This window comes from Vicia villosa, linkage group LG2 (genome assembly GCF_029867415.1).
Source record: "Vicia villosa cultivar HV-30 ecotype Madison, WI linkage group LG2, Vvil1.0, whole genome shotgun sequence".
Classification (NCBI taxonomy): domain Eukaryota; kingdom Viridiplantae; phylum Streptophyta; class Magnoliopsida; order Fabales; family Fabaceae; genus Vicia; species Vicia villosa.
In genome coordinates this window covers 103703825-103720254 of record NC_081181.1, presented here as the reverse complement: position 1 = coordinate 103720254, position 16430 = coordinate 103703825, and the positions used below count along the sequence as shown (strand labels likewise).

Sequence of the window (16430 nt, the reverse complement as noted above, 5' to 3'; positions counted from 1 at the left end):
ATATTCTAAATAAAACATAAAATTGAAGGAACTGAGAATTGAAACTCAAACCCTGAACAATATTTTATGTCGGTTGAAGGAAAAATCGGGGGAAAATATTTTGTCATGGAATGACGGATTTCGTATCATTTGACCTCGGTTTTTAATAGTTTTGCATAAAAACTTTATTATAAAATGTAGGGTGTTAAATATGTTTTTGGTCTCTATAAAATTACCAAATTTTATTTTTGGTCCCTATTAAAAAAATGACATGTTTAGTCCTCCCAAAATTATTATGAACGTAGTTTTAGTCCCTGGTATTTTTTAAAATTTTGAAAACTGTTTAATTACACTTAAACTTTTAAATTTTTGAATAATTTTTTTCAGATGTGCTTAGAATACTATAAAATATATCTTTATCAATTTTTTTTTTTTTAAATGAGAAGAATTAAATATGAATTTTTTAAATTTTAAAAGATAATGATAAAAGTAATGCAAATTTCGATTTAGAAATTAAATTTTGAATTTTTTTTTCAAGGAAATTTTTATAACGTTCTAAATATTTCTGTAAAATAATCATTTAAAAATACAAATCGGTTTAACAATGAGGACTAAAATTACGTGCATGATAATTTTGTGAGAATTAAAACATTTCATTTTTTAATAGAGAAAAAAAACAAAATTTGAGATATTTATAAAGTCCAATAACATATTTAACCCTAAAATATATTATTCATAATAGTATTTTTTTTTCTATCAACTTGAAAATGAACTCAATACCCAATGGGAGTTCTATGAGGATGTACATGAATTTATATTTGAATAGAATGAAAATCTTACAGTTCCACTTATTACAACAGGTTGGCATGAAATTCTTCAATATCTATGTTTACCGTATGATTATCATATGGTTATTTTATGGTATTAAGATGGTTACATTTTTCTATTTATTGTTATTGAAAACAAACCATTACAAATTTATGACTTTCCTCATTTTCACACATTTTTTATTGCTGATCCTAACCAATTCTGTTTTGAAATTGTGTTATCTGGTTATACAAACCGTGTTGGTAACCAAAATCTGGTAATAACCAATCTACTCAACTTTTACGTGCTTTTCTTACAATTACTTACATTATATTTATGTTTAACAACTTAGAAAGAATGTTTTTCATTTAAGAAGTTAAACAAATGGATTCTTCAGCATTTTACCTTCAATGGAAATGAATCACTTCAAGGACTTGTTGAGCCACGAATAATGTGTCCAATGTTATGTCCAAATGATGAAGTTAATTCAATTGAAACTAGCAACAAATTTGTGGGTTTGCACGAATTCTGGTACGTGACGCATATTTATTTCAGATGTATATTTTTTTAATAGAAAAATATTTGATTACCCGTAAAAAAATAATAATTGAATGTATAATTAATAAAAAAATATTTTGATTAGTAACCTCATGTCCCGTTAATAATCAATTTGATCAATAACTTCATGTTCTCGTGTACAAATATTAGTTTGATCAATAGCTTCATGTCCCCGTGTACATTAAAAAATATTTTGATCAGTAACTTCATGTCCCGTTAATAATCAATATTTTGATCGGTAAATTCATGTCCCGTTAATAATCAATATTTTGATCAGTAATTTCATATCCTGTTAATAATCAATATTTTGATCAATAACTTCATGTTCCCATGTACAAAAGGTTTAGTAAAACATAATCTTATTTTCGCATCACATTTTATACACTAAAAGCATAAATTTTCTTATATATTATTTTCTTTTTAAAATTCAAGATTGTAAAAAATATTTATTAAAAATGATCTGTTAAATTACAAATATAGTTTTTCCATATATACAAATATTTGGATTAACCATATATTTTCTCGTATGTAAATATTAATTTTGTTTTGCCATTATTTATAAAAATATTTATGCAATAATTTAGTTTTATAAATATTAATTAATAACACAGTATTTGTAAATATTAATTTTCATTTCGCCCGTAATAAAGTTGGATCCGTAGTAAAGTTGCTCCCGTTTATTAAAAGTTTATTGACTCACTATAGTTTTGAACGCGCATTTGTTTGTAGATTGTAATAAATATCGGAAATTGAAAAAATAAAAAATAATAATAGTTGAAAAAATATTGAAACTTGTATTAAATAAATCATGTTGTTTTAATTTTTTCAAATAAGGAAATTATATATATATATATATATATATATATATATATATATATATATATATATATATATATATATATATATATATATATATATATATATATATATATATATATATATAACTCTGTATTGTTTTAAGAAAGTAATAAAATAGTATATTTTCCTTTTTCTTTTCTATCTCTTTAATGAGATTCCATTGTATAACATTTAACATGGTATCAGAAAAATACTTTTACACTAATTTGTCTAGATTTCACAGCTTTCAATCTCCAGGTGTATTCTGTTGCATCACTTATCAAGATATTCTTATCACATATTTTACCCTCTCCAAGATTGATCAACCTGCCACACAATACTTTTGTGGTTATCTCTAATTGGTCATGACAGATTTTTCATATCTCATCCCTATTATTTTTGTTTGTAATCGAAAAGAAAAAATATTTCAATTTTATTCTCTCTCTCTCTCTCTCTCTCTCTCTCTCTCTCTCTCTCTCTCTCTCTCTCTCTCTCTCTCTCTCTCTCTCTCTCTCTCTCTCTCTCTCTCTCTCTCTATCTCTTCTATCATCATCACACATTCATCACCACTTTCAAAAAAAACCTACCCAAAAATATTTCTCATTCAACAATGTTTTTACACTCTTACCCAAAAAATCCCAAATAAATCTTCAAATTCATCGCTCAAATCAACCTCAACAAACTGTTATCCCATAAATTCCCCTTTATTTATTTCGATTCTTTAATCATGATCATCATATTCAATCTTTTCTTCATCTTTCTACTTTCATTCCCATACAATAATCATATACAATAACCATTATGAAATCCTACCCATAAAATTCGTACATTCATCCCCTTTTCAACTATCTTCATCCCTCTTTCATCAATCCTATGAAGAAAATTTCTCCACTTTTAACTGTTTTTCCACCTAGAAATTAACGTTCTATGTAACTTCAATTTTTCTCCTTTATCTTCCATATCTTTCTTTGTTCTCACTTTTTATGAAAGATAAAAACAATTTTTTTCATCCTTTTAGTATTTGATTGTAGATTTGGTGGATATTTATTTGATTTTAATAATTAAAATGGGGGTAAATATGATGGGATAAAACTTGTTATACTCCAAGTATAAACTTTGATTATACTATTTTGGTGACTTTTGTAGGCAAGAATTTTAGAGTTGAAAGCTTGGCACTATCTTAAAGTTGTAGTTCATTTTGTTATTTCTATCGAGATTTGTTTAGAAATATGGTTTTCAACGGGGTTGTTTATAAAATGTTGCTGTAAATTATTAAAAGAATTATGATTTATTAAAAAAAGTTATAAAGTGATATGTAAAAAGATTACATTATTTCTTAAAAAAAGTAACAGAAGAATAAATTATAAAAGTGTTTAGCATACTTTACATAATTTATTATCACATTGATGAACCTGAAGAAAAAAAAGAAAATTTATGATTATTGATATATTAACTAAAAATTCAACTATCAAAAAATAAAATATAAACTTACTTTTTTTTCTTCTTGAATACAAATGAAAAAGCGTTTCTGAGTTTTCTTCAAAGATGAAGAATTTCTACAAAGAAAAAGTGAGGAGAGGAGAAATAAATTAATTATATTTATAGTAAAAGAATAAAGTGGGCATTTGAATTCAAAATACATTTTGAGAGGGAAAGGTGTGTTGGGAGATGGGATAGAAGTAGAAGCATAGGTCTGATAGTAATAAATGAGGAGCAGGTAGAGTAAAATAATATTATTTTGAAATGGTGCAAACATTAATAGAAAAACAGGAAGCTGGTAGAAGAAAGTAAGCAATTGTAATATTTTTCAAGAAGCACATGTGGCACATTATAGAAGCAGGACACTTAGGTCATTTCAAAAACATCAAATTTTCTTATATGATAGATTTATGAAGGTTGGAGTCATTTTCTTAATCAAAATGGATTTTTAGATGGAGATGTACTTAGATTTACATTTTAGAATATTATTTGTAGCGACAAGATTAATGTCGCCAAAGTATACGAATTTCACCCATTTCGTTTACCTCACCTAATATTACTTTACGAATATCAACAACATAATATATCATAATATTCTTTTTGAAAACCATAATACATTTTAAGCTTAAATGCACTTTGGTCCCTGTAAGTTAGCGAGTTTTTGATTTTCATCCCTGTAAGTTTTTTTTTGGTCTGGGTCGCTATATCTTACTTTTTACTTGCGGTTTAGTCCCTAAAGCCAAAATCCACAGGAAAATTTGCAGGTTTCCTGGATTTTCCTACGAATTTTCCTGCAGATTTTGATTTTAGGGACTAATACGAACGCGAAAGTGAAATATAAGGACTCAGACCCAAAAAAAAAAGATACAGGGACTAAATTCAAAAACTCGCCAACTTACTGGGACCAAGGGACTATTTAAGCCTACATTTTATTATATATTTTTAACGAAAACAACCATCCCTTAATTTATTCTTTTGTTAACGTACATTCTAACTCGTTGTTAACTATTAAACGGGTTCCTTTATATGGAAGTCCTATGTCATGTAAACACATTACTAGCTAATAATAAACTATAATTATATATTATATATGTTATTCTTGAGCGGCCAAAAATCCAAATGGCTAAGGCCCAAATCAATTCAAATCCACTCCACGCGATCTAAGGAATAAAAATTGTCTCACACAAAAATAAGGTACACTTTTTGGCCTCCCCTTCTCACTACAATTATCTTGAATATTGAACTGACTTGAACGTTGGAGTACTAACCTTGCACGTCCACCCCCACTCCATAGTATTGGAGATCAACACCACCAATACAAGATTTCTCACCACCTACTTCAATATTTTTTTGTTCGAGAACAGAACAGTGGCGCCGTCTGTGGAAATTGATTCTGATTCCTGCGAAATTCTATCCCCGGGTCATTCTCAATCTAAAATATATATGTATTGGTAGTAGATGGGAAAAGAGCGGCAACTCTTCCAGTCATGTCCAAAACCTTCGTCCCATCTTCCTATTCAATTCTCCACCAATTATCAGTGATCGACAAGATTTGCATTACAAATACAACAAATATATGTCACTCGTCAGAACACCTTCTACTAATGATAGATAATGGAGGTGAACAGAGAAAAGATCAATTAGTTAGGATTTATAGATTGCAAAAAGATCAAAGGAATTTTGAATATTGATCTACCTTTGATTTTAGCCGTTAATATCGCTAATCGAAACCTGATAGGATTCCTCGTAGATGTCATAAGTTCTTGCAACATCCTCTATGCTAATACATTAGATTGGCTAGGACTTCACTAGAAATATTAGAATATATATCACATAGGAGACTTGTTGGCTTTCAAAGATTCTGTAACTCGCCCTAGCAGAACAACAAATCAGACAATGGTATTAGAGAAGGAGTGCATGAGAAAAAGGTAGTCCTCCACTTCCTCGTAATTCTATGTAAGAGTTCCTTTAGAGGTATCTTAGGAAGGTCCTTTTTTGCAAAGCTAGATGCGATGGAATCTATGGTCCACCTGGAGGTGGCATATCATGATAATGAAAGGAGACCGACCATTGCTAGCATTGACCTAGAAGAAGTAGAGCGGATCAAGGAGCTCGTCTTTAAAGACACTCTCGTGTCAATGGCAGGAGTATAAGAAGTCCTAGGGGTACCAATATGTTTGACCTGGACATACGAAAGAGTGAAGTAAGGCCTATTCCGAACGAAAAATTTGAGCCCATCCAGCTCGGCAATAACCTCACCCGATCGATAAAGATAGTATCCAAGATACCCCTTAAATTAAGGTCCACCCTAATTGTATGTCTCAAATATAACATAGACCTTTTTTCTATTTCTCCTTATGAGATGTTTGACATTGATCCTAGTATGGCATGCCACTAGTTGAATGTGGACTCTAGCACCCGCTACGTCTCCTAGCAAAGAAGGAGGCAGTCCTCAGAGAAAGCCGAGGCTACTGAAAGCATGGTCAAAATCCTATTAGATGCTGGATTCATTTCGATGGTGAAGTATACATAATGGTTATCTAACGTCATTCTAGTGAACAAAGCCTCTGGAAAATGGAGGATGTATGCATCGACAAGCTTGTGGATCATTCAGCCAAGTATCAATTACCGTCATTCATGGATGCCTACGCAGAATATAATCAGATACCTAATTTTAGATTCGATTAAATAAAGACCACATTCACGACTGAACATGCCAACTACCAATACAATATTGTTCCGTTCGGGATAGAGAATGCTGGCGCAACATATCAAAGGATGATGAACAAGATTTTTTTAGAAGAGATACGGGAGACACTAGAGATATACATGGAGGACATGATTATAAAATCTAGTAAGGAGGAACTTCATGCTCAAAACCTCCAATGGGTGTTCAAGAGGGTCTGGCAATATAACATTAGACTAAATCCACAGAAGTGCATCTTTGAGGGTCACATTCGACAAGTTCTTAGGCTTCTACCAGATAGAGTGAGGAATCGAAGCAAGCCTCGATAAGTGAGAAGCAATGATCCAAATGAACATGCCAACTTTGAAGAAGGATGTCAAAATTTGAATGGTATGTTAACTGCGTTGAACAGGTTCGTTTCAAAACCCGCTCAAGACGCATTTCCTTTCTACATGTTTTTGAGAAAGAAGTAAAACTTCAAGTGGCCATTATACTATGAGGACGTGTTTGAATCTCTGAAGAAAACCATGGCTACACCTCAAATACTTACCAGACCACTTCCCAAAGAAACGTTGTACTTGTATCAGGAAGTCACGGAGGAAGCACTAAGTGTCGTCTTGATCAGAGTGTCGGACTTTGGCTAATGCCCTATGTACTTTGTATCGAAGGGCCTAGCAAGACGGGAGGGGCAGAGAAATGATACCAAAATAATGAAAAAGCAGCCTTGGTATTAGTGACATTTAAGATCCAGGGAAGCAGTGTCAACGTAATTCTAGAAAACAACGTTGGAGTTGTAGTAGATGTCTCATTGAGATTTGAGTTCTTGACCACCAATGGCGAAGCTCAGTATGAAGCAGTAATTGTAGGGATAACATTAGCTGAAGAAATAGGGTTTAAAACATTAAATTGTGAACAAACTCGCAATTGGCCGCCTTTCAAATAAGAGGGGAGACCCAGAACAAAACCTACTATTGCAATGATACCGCAAAATCGCTATAGAAAAGCTGGAGACATTCAAGGCATTTGAAATTTCTCATGCTCTGCAAGAAGAAAATACTCATGTCAATGTATTATCCTGGTTGGCCAACACAGGGATCCAAGGGAATAATCATTCTTTAGTCCAAGAAAACAGGAAAGCTACAAGAATTGAATCCCTAGGAAAGACACTAGTAGCCATGGATAATATTGTCCTACCTTCTTGGTTGATCCTGATTCCAAATTATATTGAGATAGTTAAGCCTTCCATCAGATTCGGTCGAGACAACCCTAATGAAGAGAAAATGAATACACGGTGGTCGAATGGGCTTTGTATAAAAAGGCCTATTTACGCTAGCATTGAGATTGAAGGCACTCTGTTCGTGTGGACTGAGTAGAGGCGTTGTTCTTCATTCAACGTTCATGATCACTCCTTTGATTCTGCATCCAAGGTTTTAATAGCCATATGAGGTAACCGTTTCTATCACTAATCATGCTCATTCATAAGGATCAGCTAAAAGGAATTTTTTGTTTTTCGCTGCTCCTTGTATCACAATTTCCCTTCAACGACCATATCATATAAAAAATGGACAGATACAAAAACATCCATGTTTTATCACATCAAAATAACACAAACTCACAAATACATGCATAAGTTATCACAATTCATCATAGTTATTCACATATTATTCAATCAATCCTAATAGGAGTCAAGGAATCCTAACTATCCCATTACTAAATGCCAATATATTAAACAATTCCCCTTACCTCGAATATGCAGCAAAAACCATAAGTTCTGGTGATGAGAGACCTTTCTTTTGCATTTTTAGATCTAGGGTTTCCTGTTCCAACTTTTCTCTCAAGAGCAGTAGTGTTTTTTCTAAGTTCCCCTTGTTTTTTAATGTTTCTTTTCCTTCCCTTTCATTTTACTAATTATTATTATTATTCTACAATTCTATCACTTATTCATTATCTTTATTTTTCCAAATACTTCCTCTATTTCTTCACTAATTTCCCATACTTATATTATTCTATTTGTTCTAAAATAAAAATAGTTTATTTTTAATCACACCAATCACTAAAAGAAACTCGAATAAAATTTTAATTAAAAATTCGGGGCGTTACGCAAAGCTTGAAACTTTCCATATTCGTACAACCTAGTACCCAGGCCGACCTTGTAATATTCCATTGACTTCCCCTCATTGTAATCCATGGTCTCTTGACATTTGAAAAATAGTTTTGATGTTCAAATCTTGTTACCTGATGCATGTTGGATTTGACAATTTTCTCTTTCATCACTTTCATGCAATTTTTGATGAAAATTTGGCCAGATTCTATCATTTCACTTCATTTTAATGCCCTATCGGCAAATAAAAATCCTAACCCATAATATGCCGCCCTCACCAACAATGTGATGGGCAGATTACGAGTGCCTTTAAAGACCAAGTTCATTGACTCGACGAGGTTTGTTGTCATATGACCCCATCGTCGATCCTCTTCAAAGGCTCTCGTTCATTTGTGTATGGTATGTTGTTGACCCTCTTTAAAGTTTGTGCCTTAGCCAACCCAATTTCTTTCCGGTAGTATTTGAATGTAGGTTGGTTCAAAGAATATTCTATATTGTATAAATAGTTAATATAAGTGTACAAATATGATTATAGGATATGCTATTATTGACAAATAGAAATCATTATCCAAGTTAGCCTTTTTTTTACAATGGCCTTTGTCTTTAATATCTCTCATGAAGTTTTAATAACGTGTCTGATGCTCTAGACATGCAAAGATGGTGGATTTTGCCAAGTAAGCTTTCCATATGTGACCCAATAAGTTTTAAACTTATTAGATATAAATATGTTTGCTAGATATACATCTTCTAATAAATTTTTTTTTAGGTGGTCTGCAAATGGATGGAATTATTAAAAAACACTTCATCATTCTACTATGGGATATCAGACGTTACTCGATCATTTCGAGGTAGATGATGTATTATATTTGGAATTAATTGAACTTAGGTGACAATTTACATGGAGGCCCTATCGTAATTAGGTAGATGATGATCCAAGAGATAATGTCATATGGAATTCAACAACACTTATGATCATGTTCAACACTATGGAAATACATCATACAAACAGGGTTAAACTCTAGTTTGACTTTCAACAAGACGTTCCGGATCCACCTAGGTGCATGGACAAATATCACAAAAGTCAAGCGTCAGACCAATGAAGTTAGCGAAATTGGAAAAATTTATATAGAGAATAGTGTCTTTTATGGAAGAACCTCCGCACTATTGTCATACAAGGCAATATCATGAACATCGAATATAAATCGTGTAACCAATATTTAGCTTAGTATATATTCATTTAAATTTTGTATATATCATAAGTAGATTACTATTTAACCCTCGTAACCAACCTTTATCTTCAAACTTCCAACACATCAGACCATCTGCAAACACATATATTCCAACAGAACCACTTTTCACTAACATTACTCAAAAACCTATCTTCAACACCAAACAACCTTACAACTCAACCCAACCCAACCACTTTACACCTTATGTCAGCACCACCAAAACACACAACATTTAACTCGTACTCACAATAACAAACACCATACTCCACCATCTATAATTCATACTCATGCACATAATCTACCACTCGCGAAAAACCACAACTTCCAACACAACAACCACAACAATGCTTCATCTTCTATTTCAACAACTTAACCTAAAATACTACCCAAGCATACTGGAATTTTGAGGGGAATGAATTAAATTATGATAGTGCAAGCGTCAATGATTTGTTCTCTGATGATGCCCTTAAAGCCTTCACTCATTCTAGAGGTTAATGTAAGGACTTTCGTTTGATACCCAATGATGATGAGAACACAAATATACTTTGAAGGGCAAAATGATAATTAATACCTATTCAATATGAAACCAACTGCGACTTTCATCGACCCGATCAACATCAACACTATCTATATCCTTGATGTAATTTTATTATCATTAATAACTAAATATTTTATTCAATCTTTCATATAACATTTTTAATAATTTTCAATTGAGTTTATTATTATTTTAATCATGATCAAATTATAGACAATTAATATTATATTCTTATTTTATAAAATAATTTTAACTAATTGATGGTAGCTTATAAAAAAATTGTTTTAAACAGTGATACAACACCATGAATAAAAAAACAGACTTGTGTGTCACATGGTTGCCATTAAACTTGACCAATTGCAGAAACTGAGAAGCCTAAGAAACGACCAACACACTGCAACATGACCCATCCCAGAACCCAACACACCACAGGAACAACCAACCAACCAGATAACCAAAGCCGCAACAAACAATCTCTACATAGTACAAACCAAACAAAACCTTCACTAACGTTACCTCCACGCGTCCACGTTTATCTTTCCTATAAATCTCCAACAACACGTGTCACCCAAATACTCACGTTCTCTCTACTCGACACGTGTCCTCCCTCATAACAACTTGCATGACTGTGACCTCTTCTGCAAAAGCACAAAAAAACATTTTGCAGTGAAAAATCGCGTCACACTCACCACGTGTCTCCCTACAGTACCCTCCCATGATCGCCACTTGTCTCTTCATTCCACGACCTCGTTGTCACATCTCGAGGGTAGTTTCGGTAACTCGCAAATATTATTCTTTTTTCTTCTATTTCTCTTTCTGTTTCAACAACAAAACAATTTTTTCATTCTTGTTCTTCTTCCCAATTGCATTCATCTTCCGGGTTATCGGAAAATCTATATTTTTGCGGGATTTTTCCTGTTTTAACGGTAAAAAAAGAATTTTTTTTTCTTTTTTTATTGAATTGGATTCAAATCATTTTCTTCTCGATTTCAATGGGTTTTTTTGTCTCCGCTTGAAAAGGAACGTTTTTGTGATCTGGGTCTATGCTATTCTTGGGTTTACCATGTTTTGTTTCATGGGTTTTGCTTATTTGAATAATCATCAACATCATCAACGTGTGTGTTCTAGAACAAGTAGTAGGTAGCTATTGCGGTTTTTATTCATTTTGATATGAATCAAGAATCTACATGTAAGATTGATTGATGAAGATGGAGAAATATCCGAGAGATCTGTTAGAGAGACTCTGTGTTTCAAGTGGTGGAAGTGATAATAACAATATTCATAACACAGCAACAACAAGAACAAGAACCGCACAACAAACACAGAACGCACAACAACATCATCATCAACAATATCATCAATATCTTCGTGAGAACAAGCATGGTGAACAAGAGGAGGAGGAAGAAGAGGATGAAGATGAAGGGATTGAACTGAATCTTGGTCTTTCCTTAGGTGGTAGATTTGGTGTTGACAAGCATGCTAAGAATAAGAAGCTTATTAGATCTTCTTCTGTGGTTGGAACAATGCCTTTGCTCCGGGAAGATATTGCGGTGGCCGCCGGAGTGGCTTCGCCAACTCCGGCGTATCCGACTCTTATGAGAGCTTCGTCGTTACCGACGGAGACAGAAGAGGAGTGGAGGAAGAGGAAGGAGTTACAGACTCTGCGGAGGATGGAGGCTAAGAGACGCAGGTCAGAGAAGCAAAGAGTTTCCATTTCAAAGTCAGAGAAAGATTCCATTTCCACCGTGGCACCTAGTGGTGGTGGTTGTTCAGAGGAAGTAGAGGGTGGTTCTGGTGGTGCAACAATGGTGTTGAACAGATCAACAGTTGCTGCTACTATGCCACCTTTGGGATTACCGAATTGGGCTGTTGCATCAAAGCAAGTGGTTCTTGGTGATGTGTTAGGGAAAGGGAAAATTGGGGTTGGTTTTCAAGGAATGATGTTTGTACAACCATCTTCTCAAGGTTCAGTAGAATCACAAGGTGGAAGTTCTTCATCAGTGTCTGAAATGGATAGCAAACCTTTTCTAGGTGATTGTCTTTATCCTTTGGTTTGATTTATTTTAAGTAAGGTTTTTATGGATTGTTGATTAGTAGTTTCCTTGTACGTTTGGTGTTTTTGATGTTTGTGGTTTTGTGTGGATTGTGTTTGCTTTTTGATTGTGTGACCATTGATGAAGACAGGTTCTCTTGTCTATTTCTGATTTGTTTCTTTTTATTTGTTATAAATACATTGGTGATTGAAATAGTTAGTGTGTGTTTAGAATTACAACACTTTATTTACAACTTGCTAAAATTTATCTTTTGACATATGACATAACTATTTGTGTAAGTATTTAAGAGAAATTGGGGAGACAAGTTATAACATGTCCACAGGATGTTTTGACCTTACTTTAGTAAGCTTTTAAGTGAAACCTTATGAGAACACCTTTACAATGTCACCTTGATTATGGTTTCAATTTGCGGAATGTATCGCGTGATGCGGCCGTAATGTTGCATTTGGGTAGTGTCCATAGCTACATTAAGTCACAATTGCGGTTTTATTGTAAATCATAGTAAAAACTACATCATAATGCCGGGATGAATGCAACTGCAATAGTTGCATCCATAGCCACAACTGCAATTTAAAACCATTGTAAATAGTTGGTCACTTTGAAATTCTTTAACTCTTCATTATTAGCTTTTTGGTATGTGATATTTTTACTATGGAGACCGACTTTAATTTCTAGATTATAATTATTACCAAATGCCCTTGTAATGTTCACTTGTGGAAAGTTTTCATACACTGGATAATGTTAGGGGATATGAACCTATGCTAATTTCTTGGAACTTTTATCTTAAAATTATGTAAATGGGTTCTACTAACACAGGTATTCAGAAGTTCTAAAAACCATTGCTACATTTATAGAGGTTGCATACCTTTTGGCTTGTATATAATCACATTTGTGTTTACTTTCAATAATAAAATTTGTATGCAAATTGCATTACTGAGCTGAAAATATAAGAAAGGGAAACAGAATTTTTTTTCTTGCAAACGAATATATAGCATTATCTACCGATTATAATCCAATAGACGCGTAATTTCCTTATAATTTCATTTCTTGTCCAAAACTTTTGTGTTTTTCCTTATAATTTCATTTCTTGTCCAAAACTTACCGCTACTAGTTTTGTTATACATGGCAGGATCAAGCAGTTGTGGTGAAGCAAGAAGCCCAGCTAGCAATCAGTCCTTACAGGAAAGAAGCAACCAGGACTCCGTCGGTTCATCAGGAGTGCCAAAGACAAGAGACAATTTGACTAGAACAACTTCAAGATCGGAGTTAATGGAGAATGCATCTAAAAAACCTCAACCTGCTCAAAATATTGGGAAGGAAATTGGAACAAACTCAATGGAAGACATGCCTTGTGTATTTACGAAAGGGGGCGGTCCTAATGGAAGAAGAATTGAGGGAATCTTATATAAATATGGCAAAGGGGAAGAAGTGAGGATAATGTGTGTGTGCCATGGAAACTTTCTGTCTCCAGCTGAGTTTGTTAAGCATGCAGGTGGCGAAGATGTTGCTCATCCTCTTAGACATATTGTTGTTAACCCTTCTGCTGCTCCCTTTTTGTGATGATTGGAGGAGTCCCTTCATAGTCGTCTCACGTTTTTAGAGGTTGTCGCAATTTAAATATGACAAGAAGAAGCTCTCTTTAACTATGGTTTAAGAGCGAGACAAAACATTTTATGACGCCCTATTTACCCAAAATTTGATCGTGAGGCCCTATTTACCCAAAATTTGATCGTGAGAGATTTTAAGTCATTTGCGATAGTCACCTTTAAAAATGGTCCTGACTTCCACAATAGGGATGTGTAATATATTCATTGTTGAAGAGAAGGAATATGTTAAATTAGTTTCATAGTTTCTTCTATCGTATGTACCTTCGTTCTGTTTTTTTTTGGATAAAGTCTCGAGGATTAATCAAACAATGTTATATAGAGTCAATTGATTCCCTTATGAAATGTTAGATTTGTCCATTTATTAAATTTATTTATCCACCATAGCCCAATATATTTTGGTACTTTGTACGTCAAAAAACATCAATGCTTATTTGTAAGTTTTGATATTAAATGCTGATATTCTTTCATGTTATAGAATTGAATTAGCAAATGGCATTTGATTTTGTTATACTTTCATAGTTTCATAAGAACAACATATAAACTATCTTAATGATTTCTAATAAGTCCATTCATAATCATGGTGTAAGAGTTGGAGCTTCTCTAAGATCCAATTATAAGCACATAGGTTCCGTACTTTTAATAATTGTCAGATGTATTTTTGGACTACATGTTTGATAAAAATGAGCGAATAATTTAGACAATATCTTAATCCACTCCATAATACTCTTAGGCACCCGGCACAATTTCATTTATTTTCTGTTTTCGGAGATACATATCAGGAAGTACATTTTTTTTGCTCAAATTTGAGTTTTTTTCGGAGCCACATCTACGGAGGTAGTTTGAACTAATAAATGTTGGAAAAACTTCAAAATAATTTAGTTAAGAGAAGGTTCCATAGATGCACCTACGCAACAAATCAACGTTAAATAAAAAAAGTGCTTCCTAAGATAGACCTATGGAAGCAGAGGTATTTTTGGAAACGCACATGGTGCGTGAGAATCCCAAGGGGTGAGATGAGAGATTGTCATAATTTATAAGGATACGATCGCCATATTAGAATGGCATAGATAATCATAGATCAGAGATGTTGAAATTGTCCTCAACGATTGGAGATGTTGAGACCGCCCTCAACGAATAATTGCTTTGATCAAGATCGTTGATATACCTCATAAGCAAACATCCATGGATCACAAAATTTAAAACAAAATAGATATTGATGTATATTCTAGGGTATACATTTTACTTTTCACAATTTTATTCAATTTGCGCTAATGCTTCATTAAAGTTGCAAAGCATTCCTACAAAATATATTAGGATTTCATCTTTGACACTCAATTTTTTTTGGGTTCAGGTGTGTTAGTGCGTCTAAAAAGTTTAGGGTTACTACTATTTTACTTCTCTATTTATCAAAGAGAAATGGCTCTAAATGTCCAAATCTATTGCACTGAGAAGATTCATAAATATGTCGATTCACTTTCTTCATATTTAATTCTTTAATATGTGTTCTACCATAATTAAACTTTAATTCATTTTTATTTTAGGATGGTCTTTGACTTGATAGAATCATGTAAAGATTTTCTTTCCTGTTAGTGAATTTAACTAGGGCTTCATGAAAATCTTTTACTTCCTTCTTCATCAAGACACAAGTCTCACATTTTCTAGTTAAGTTTCTAATATTAGCTATTTCATGCTTAAGTGTTTCATTACTCTTCTCTAGAAACTCAATATAATCCTTAAACAACTGCTTGTATGATAACTTTGTTATCTCATGATCCTCTTCTTCATGAGATACTTTTAAGCAAAATTAATCTTCTTCGTCGGACAAGGATTCTTTGAAGGTTTTACTTGAGGTTGATTCTTTGGGGTTCCTCCTTAATATTGAATCTCTATTAGATGAAGTTCTTTCATTTGATTTTGAATTCTCTAAGGATCGTTAAACTAACAGGATTGTTATTTTGAAGGAGATCATTGGAGTTGACTTGCTAATGATTCCTTGAGCCCATGCCTTCATCCTTATGTAATTGAAAAAATCCATTCAGCTTCTTGATAATTTCTTCCTTCTTGAATTTTTTTGACATTCATAAACATTCTCATCTCTCAATTTAAGTATTGGATCATATTTATGATTCCAACTCTTAATTCTTAGATATTTGTTTGTAATGAAGGTTCTAACATTATTTCCAACATGTATATATTTAAAGAAGCATTTATGAATAAAACATTCATCTTTTTTCCTCGTGTGTTCATTAGTTCTTGTTTGACACTTGGAGAAACTCTATATATCATTTCAAGTGTGTCCCGCATTTCCTTGGTGGCGTTACAACTAAGAACAGTTGGTTATCATCTAAATACATGACTAGCTTTTTTGTTTCTTTGTTTTGAAATCATCAAACTTTCTCTTTTCCTTTATGGTCCAAAATAAATATGATTTATCTAGTACTTCTCCATTCATATGGTGAGTAGGGATAAATGGACCGTCGATTATAGTTTTCCATAATCAAAAATCAAGACATTGAATGAAAATTTTAAATCTAGAGTTCCATAATTCAAACCTTTCA

The 16430-nt window shown here is 32.9% G+C and overlaps 1 protein-coding gene across 1 annotated transcript; it reads left to right on the top strand.

Moving 5' to 3' along the window:
- Positions 1-11050: 11050 nt before the first annotated feature.
- Positions 11051-14323, top strand: LOC131651737 (ninja-family protein AFP3-like). Its single transcript, XM_058921430.1, has 2 exons — positions 11051-12242; positions 13395-14323. Exons 1-2 carry the CDS (start codon positions 11414-11416, stop codon positions 13823-13825), a joined length of 1260 nt encoding a protein of 419 aa, XP_058777413.1. The 5' UTR covers positions 11051-11413; the 3' UTR covers positions 13826-14323.
- Positions 14324-16430: the final 2107 nt, after the last annotated feature.